At 34.5% G+C, this 8,170-nt stretch overlaps 1 protein-coding gene across 1 annotated transcript in view; it reads left to right on the top strand.

Annotated features, from left to right (window-relative positions):
- The first annotated feature begins 283 nt into the window (after positions 1 to 283).
- Positions 284 to 8,170, top strand: part of LOC150104302 (tachykinin-like peptides receptor 99D) — a 213,493-nt gene continuing 205,606 nt past the window's right edge. The window contains exon 1 of the mRNA XM_090396908.1: positions 284 to 527. Within this exon, the coding sequence (XP_090253034.1) occupies positions 325 to 527 (203 nt within the window). The 5' untranslated portion in view covers positions 284 to 324. The remainder of the gene's footprint in view (positions 528 to 8,170) is intronic.

Genomic DNA, 8,170 nt, shown 5'->3' with positions numbered 1-8,170 from the left:
CAAGGTAAACTGGCTGAAGACTCGATTGCATTTATAAGTATTACTCAAATCCCACTGGTCTAGTAATTGGCAGATCTCAATTTTTTTTTTTTTCATCTACACTGCCCACGATTGCATGGCATGAAGGACTACACGACTGAAATGGAAAACCTAAGCATCTTCGATAACCAAAGCGCAAACAGTACAGATGACGTCCCAGACAAAAACATTTTTATTCTACCATGGTGGCAACAATTGGGATGGAGCATAATATTTGGTTGCATGGTTCTGGTAGCCACTGGAGGAAACCTGATCGTTATATGGATAGTGTTGGCCCATAAACGTATGCGAACCGTTACCAACTACTTTCTGGTGAATCTCAGTCTAGCCGATACCATGGTTTCGACTCTGAACGTCATCTTCAACTTTACGTATATGCTGAATGGGGACTGGCCTTTTGGTGCTGCTTATTGTAAAGTTTCCAACTTTATCGCCATTGTCTCCGTAGCAGCGAGTGTTTTTACGCTTATGGCTATTTCCATTGATAGGTAAGTATGTCATTTTTTTCCCTGTTTATGTCTTATATGAATCTATTATTCAGAATGTACGAAATTTGAATGCTTTCATGACTGTAAAAGGAATTTAGAAGGGTTATTTTTTTGTTTGTTTGTACTATACAATTTGTTTTGACAGCGCTTTTTGAAAATGTAAGGTGTTTCACGCACTTACAAAGAGAGAGAGAGAGAGAGAGAGAGAGAGAGAGAGAGAGAGAGAGAGAGAGAGAGAGAGTAGAGAGAGTTGTCAGAGGTGGTGATCATTGTTATTTTAAAACAAGAAGTTTAAGAAGAGGTTTAGCCTGAAAACTGCCTGCTAAGAGAAATTAAATTAGATTCAAAAAAGGTTCGAAAATCTTAAATGGGTTATTGGAATATCTAATTTATGCAAATTATAATAATTTGTATCACGTAGCAAACTTGTTTTCTGTATCAAACTAAATTATCCTTCATGGAAAGAAACGAAATTCTCTCAATACAAGTGATCAATAATTCTACTTATTTTTGTCGAAAAAACTTCTTTGACGTTCTCTGATCTAGTTTCTAAGCTTTACTACTTTCCCAATAACCAGTAACTTATTGGTTATTTCGTCCTATCAGTAAGGATGTTTGTACATAACCGATAAAAATGCGAACTTCCATGCGAGTTAGTGAAACTTTTTTCATAACGCTTTTAAATTTTATTGGCTGTTTATGACTTCCTCTGTCGAGCTTGTGCTTTATACAGAAAGAAAGTTTTTACATATTTCACACTATGGGCACAAAATGCTTCAGATAAAACGAGGTCTAACATATATATTTTCGATAATCAGATATTTTTTGTTTGGTTTGATTTGGAAGTACTGTCAAAACAGCTAAGACTATGAGAGTAATATATTATGTTTGCGATTTTCCGACTGGGTTGACTGTTTTCAGAGAAGAAGAAAAATCATATCCCCAAAAGGTAAGTTATCTTCAAAGGTAGTAATTTTTTGTTATAAAAAAGCATTTATAAATTTTTTCGTCTCCTAGATTAAAATCTATCCATGGTCTTCCCATCCAACAGACCGATGCCATGCCGTCCTCATGGATTTGCACACTAACGTTTGAGTATACATTTTCAAAATAAATCCATCAATTACAATTGATCGTACGCCGTTATTTTGCAAAATAAAAGTAAATTTCTTATCAAGATTCTCGACCAAATTAAAGAGAAACGTTGTTGGTGAAGAGTGAGCAAGCAGGCGTGCATCAGTTCTTGTAAGAACGATTTTTAAGAGAACAGACAATACAGAATTATTGCCATGGTCTTCGAAATATGAATTTATTCATTGACGCAGAAGATTGCATCTAGATTACAACATCAAATTCATAGCTCTAGGTCAGCATGTATCTTACAAGGAGGTTTTGTGTAGCTAGATGTTCAGTGAATCCTTTGAATACCAATATTTCTTGATGTATCCTATCAACAAGGGAAAACTTTCCATCGAAAATTCCAGATACGGACGGCATGAAACTAGAAAAGAGGATATGCTAGCCTAGATTTTGAGTCTAAACTAGATATTACTACTACCACTACTTTTCTTCTTATTCTCCTTTAGTTTCTTTCATTTCCGCTGCTGGATATAGACTTCTTCCTTCACTTTCCAGTTCTTTCTTTTTTTAGACAATGTTTACCATCTTATTCAATATTATTCCAAACCTCCATCTTGTTATTTGACGACCTTTCAATCTGTTTCCTTCTCTTGATATCCACTCAATGCTTAATTTTTTTCCCCATCTTTCATCTGTTAATCTGCTAATATGGCCAGTCCATCTCCGGTTTTGTTACGTGAAGCATTCTTCTCCCCAATATACTTGGGGTGTCACGAAACCTGCCTTCCTGATTTTAGTCGTTGCCGACACCTCACTTCCATAGGTTGACACTGGAATAATGAACATATTAAATAGCTTTCTTTTTAAGTATTTAGGCAGATCTACTAACAGATAATTTTTATAAGAGAAAAAAAACTTGTGTAATTTTTTTTTATTTATTTATCTTGCTTTTCCTTAAAACTATCCGAAGTAATATAGTCATCCACAATTTAAAGAGTGTTTGTATACACTAATATTAGGATTATCGGATGATTATCAATTTGATCTGAATATTTCATTCATTTTGTTTTAGTCGTGTTAACGTTTTACTTTAATACATTACTACTTTATATATATATATATATATATATATATATATATATATATATATATATATATATATATATATATATATATATATATATATATATATATATATATATATATATTAGGATAACCAAGCAATTTTATATGCTTGGTTATTTTATATTAGGATAACCAAGCAATTTTATATGCTTGGTTATTTTAGCTCCTAATCCCAAGTATGCAAACAATTAAGTTTGCGCCTGAAACAAAGTTCAAGTCTAAAGATGGCACAACACCAGGGCAACTCATTGTAAAGGTGGTTAAAGCTTTGATCACTATTCTTAGTATTTTCCCATAATGTAAAGCACATCTCACTGGAAGATGTATACTGCAATGCATTATGGGTGGGGTCACTACCCAGACCGGTTTCGACCTTTTTTGAGGTCTCCTCAGTGAGTAGCTAGACCCTAAATACCAAGGTTTTAGTAATACAAAGCCTTATCAACTTTACCTATATAAGTTGCAACAAGGTGTATTAAGTTTTAATAAAAATCTCTGGAGGAGATATTGATGGGAATAAATTTTTAACTTGGGTATATTGTATATTAGGATAACCAAGCAATTTTATATGCTTGGTTATTTTAGCTCCTAATCCCAAGTATGCAAACAATTAAGTTTGCGCCTGAAACAAAGTTCAAGTCTAAAGATGGCACAACACCAGGGCAACTCATTGTAAAGGTGGTTAAAGCTTTGATCACTATTCTTAGTATTTTCCCATAATGTAAAGCACATCTCACTGGAAGATGTATACTGCAATGCATTATGGGTGGGGTCACTACCCAGACCGGTTTCGACCTTTTTTGAGGTCTCAGTCTTTTTTGAGATCAAAGCTTTAACCACCTTTACAATGAGTTGCCCTGGTGTTGTGCCATCTTTAGACTTGAACTTTGTTTCAGGCGCAAACTTAATTGTTTGCATACTTGGGATTAGGAGCTAAAATAACCAAGCATATAAAATTGCTTGGTTATCCTAATATACAATATACCCAAGTTAAAAATTTATTCCCATCAATATCTCCTCCAGAGATTTTTATTAAAACTTAATACACCTTGTTGCAACTTATATAGGTAAAGTTGATAAGGCTTTGTATTACTAAAACCTTGGTATTTAGGGTCTAGCTACTCACTGAGGAGACCTCAAAAAAGGTCGAAACCGGTCTGGGTAGTGACCCCACCCATAATGCATTGCAGTATACATCTTCCAGTGAGATGTGCTTTACATTATGGGAAAATACTAAGAATAGTGATCAAAGCTTTAACCACCTTTACAATGAGTTGCCCTGGTGTTGTGCCATCTTTAGACTTGAACTTTGTTTCAGGCGCAAACTTAATTGTTTGCATACTTGGGATTAGGAGCTAAAATAACCAAGCATATAAAATTGCTTGGTTATCCTAATATACAATATACCCAAGTTAAAAATTTATTCCCATATATATATATATATATATATATATATATATATATATATATATATATATATATATATATATATATATATATATATATATATATATATATATATATATATGATGGGACACCCTGCTGTTTTAAGCTGCCTTTTTATATACTGTAATGAAAGGTATCACTTGATTCACTAGTCGACAAAAAATGGAGGAATTCTCTTCTTCATGCCTGGTTTATTAGGAAGAGAATAAAAGGCTTTACAAGCAAAACGAAAATTACTTCACTCTCCCTCGTAATCCATTAAAACCTTAAGGATTCCCTTTGAAAATAGATGAATTTAATTCTTATAATTTCAGTTTTGTGTCTTCGTATCTCGAGTGAATGTTAACTTAATTCAGGCTCGAAAATAGTGCACGAATATTGACTCAAGTAATATATACATCTTCAGTCTGGAAACTTCAGATACACGGTGGAAAATTACTTCACTGCCCTTCACAGACTAGCTTTTTCGATGTTTAACGGACGTTTATGGTGACTGTTGTTACGTTATGCTTCGAGAAAACAGCCGAAGCCTATCACAGAAAGCGTTTTGAAGAGTAAACACTCATTTGCTTTCAATAAAAGAAAAATTGCAGTGTTCATAAAGTGGATTTCACAATTTGGGTACCGATATGCTGCACCGTGTAATCATTTATGAATAACTGAAGGTTTTCCAAGTACCGTCAGAGTTTTTATGTTTGACCACCTTATTTAGGATAAACTGAAACTTATTTCATGAAAGAAAATGAAAGTCTTTTAGTCACAGAATAGCTTCTATATTGCTAGCTGCGAGATTTATTATTTATTCCAGCCATTGTTCTTCGATTTTTGCGATATATTATTTACTGAATTTTGCTTTTCTTAGTTGAGATTATTATTATTTTTACTGGTCTTTCGAATGTCTTCGTTCAAAGGATGCCCTGTTTGTTGCTTCAAAGCATCAGTTCTTATTGCTAAGCTACTAGAAAGAGTGCAGGCAGTTAGCACTTTTAAAGTGCGGTATGCAATGCTTACTGCGCATAATATTCTTCTTAAACCTAACTTCGTTGCTCTGGTTTTTAAAGTGATTTTTGGAAGGAAGAATCGTTAGTAGAGTGAATTGTCCTATATCGGACACTCTCGGCGTGTCCTGATGACCAGTCAGTTTAAATCGATATGCCATGAGTCAAGAACTTTTAATGTGATGGTGTACTATACTGATGGCTGCAATAATCTAAAGATTCCTAACAAATCTAAAGGTCAAAAATAAACTGGGTATTCGTTGTTGGATTGATAGTCCTTAAGGCGTCCATATGCTAGGTTGATCAGTAGCGTTTCTGTCTAGTTTTTTTTTAACTATATCATCACAGACGTGCGGACCTAATGTTTATGATTTTATTTTTATGTCATATTTCTTCCTTTTCTCATCTTTTTCAGTAATGTATAGAAGCAGAAATGCTGTGCGTCTATGTAAATTAAACAACATTTAATTAACTCATTTAGAGGTGCGATTTATTCTTTTAAGCAACAAAATTAAAAAAATAAGGACTTTTCTTTCTTTCTTTCTCTCTCTCTCTCTCTCTCTCTCTCTCTCTTTGTATAGCCTCCGTAGCTTAGTAAGTTACCGACGATGCCCTTTGTTTGGAAAGACCTCAGTGTTCGAATTTTGTCTAGGCCGCTAGAACCTGTGAACGTGAGCGTTCCAATCTCATACGCAGTTAAGGACCTTCATTCAGGGAAACTCTGGTCTTGGGTTTTCACCTCGCAGAACAGCAAAATGACCTGAAGAACACGCACAAATTACAGACATAGCTGACAATGCAGATAGGATTAACAGCCATATCACAAGTGCTAATGAGGTTGCTAAGATGTTTCTATACCATTATTTAGCCGTGACAAACTATTGGAGCATAACATACCAAAGAAAGGTGGAATGGAATGGGAGAAATTACGGCAGATACAACTGTGAACAATATACATGTATTATGAAGCCAGTATATACATATATTGTGTCTGTTACTTGCGAATGTTGACTGGTTGGTTTGTTCCCACTAAGGCAGGCAACAAAAATCATTTAAAACCGTATGATAACGGCTAAATGCTTCGGCTCTTACTTTAAAGATCCTATGTGCTAGACTGTATTCGGACTTCGCTTTTACCACTTTCGAAAGGAAGGATAAATACTATACCGTTCTCTTAACTGTTACGAAGGCTCCATTTCGAAGGACAGATATATTAGCCGTACGTTAAGGAAATGCGTGCTAGATTTTACCCACACTTACCAACATAAGTTTTCTTAGATTTTCCGTTCTTCTTGGCGTGTTATAACTAAATAGTACAAAAATATGAAGTGCAGAGTTGTGTCTGAAGCTATATCATTCCTGTGCTGTTAACAGTTTATAATATTATTCCCTTTAAAGCATTAAATTTTCTAGAAGAAAGAAGTTAGGTTGATTTAATTTAATACAGTTTATTCCAGTTCTCCACTGTATAATATTACGACATCCTATTCCTTCTGGGTTTTGGAGAAATAGCATAGAGACCCTTTACTGACTCTTCGCATTGTCTTCTTTATACCTGTAATCCTCTAGGATAACAGTTTCTTTTTAAGAGGAAAGGATGTCTCGGATTCAAATCTTGGGCTACTAATTGCTTAGTGCATTTCAATTCTACTTTTCCAGTGCTGAAGTAGAATTACATCAGTTTAGTATGCTGTTGCTTGACATGCACCACCCCACCCCATATTACTTTTCTAGTACTAGTCAACCATACACATTTTAAGTGTACTCGCTTATGGATTGTTTAAATTTAGCATCCTCCACCTTACATAATTAATCCTTGTTAAATAATACAACAAAAGAAAAAAAGAAAGGAGCGGAGAGAAAGTGTTCGCTAAACTTACATTGGTTGCTCAAATATTGAAATATTCTTTCCAAATCATCAAAGACCCAGAGAACATCTTTCATTGTGAGACGTAGTTCTTCTCAGTTGTCAGCTGCGTAATGAAAACAACAATTATTTTAAAGTATTTGCAGAACTGCAAAGTGTAAAATTGTCACACTGACTTTTTGTTTAGATGGAAAATGTTCACTTCTAAATATACTTTTTTATGAACCCCATTTGTGCAAACTCGAATGGAATAATATCTCGCTCTGAATATCCGTAATGTGAGCTTTGTATGACAGTCGTGATATTTGCCCTTAGATTCAAATTACCTCGGTTCGATTCCCGTTAAACACGTGAAGAATCTTTATTGGGATTTTCAACCGTTTTCCCGGAAAACGAGTTTTTCATCGGGCAGAACAGATAAACCGACCAGCCAACACAATAGTCCGCAGACAAAGAAAACCAGCAGGCAGGGAGAATGTCACCATGTGATATCCTTGATTGATGAGAGTCGGTACCCAATCTTTTCCGCTATGGCAACATAACACTAACCTCTAATCATTTTTGAAGAGCAGGAATTTTCTTCAATTTAGAGCTCAGAGTTATTTAGACTTACGCTAAGACAATGGAACACTTGTCTCATAGTTGCGCTATGAGACTAAAGTACGATTCCTCTTAGTTGCTGTGAACATCGACCTGATTTTATGCTTTTCGAAGGAAAGAAATGGAGTTTATGGAAATAAAACTCTGCAATTTTTTCCGCAATTGCATAACTCGGCCTTCAAGTGAAAAGGCAAAAAAAAAAAAAAAAAAAAAAAAAAAGCACACTCGTTCTTTCGACTATGCAATTAAAATTCGTACAACACTCGTTCATATTTTGGTTCATATATGATTCGCTTTTCCCGGTGTGTAGAAGACTTCTGCGTCTTTTGCTTGACTAATTAAGCTGAAAAAAATAAGAAAAATAGAAAAAATTATCATTTATTTTTAAAAAAAAGCACTGCTGCAATAAAACATTAGTAATATAATAACTGTCATTACCCTAAAACAGAATTTCTACAATTTGAAACCATGTTGGACTTGTTGGCATTGCTGATTGCGTGTTTACGGTCTAATTTTCTCTATAGCCA

The sequence above is a fragment of the Typopeltis vanoorti genome, chromosome 8, assembly GCF_054136105.1.
Source record: "Typopeltis vanoorti isolate ZY-2024b chromosome 8, IOZ_Tvanoo_1.0, whole genome shotgun sequence".
NCBI classification, from domain to species: Eukaryota; Metazoa; Arthropoda; class Arachnida; order Uropygi; family Thelyphonidae; genus Typopeltis; species Typopeltis vanoorti.
The sequence above is the reverse complement of the archived record's forward strand: the minus strand, read 5'-3'. Positions and strand labels throughout refer to the sequence as shown.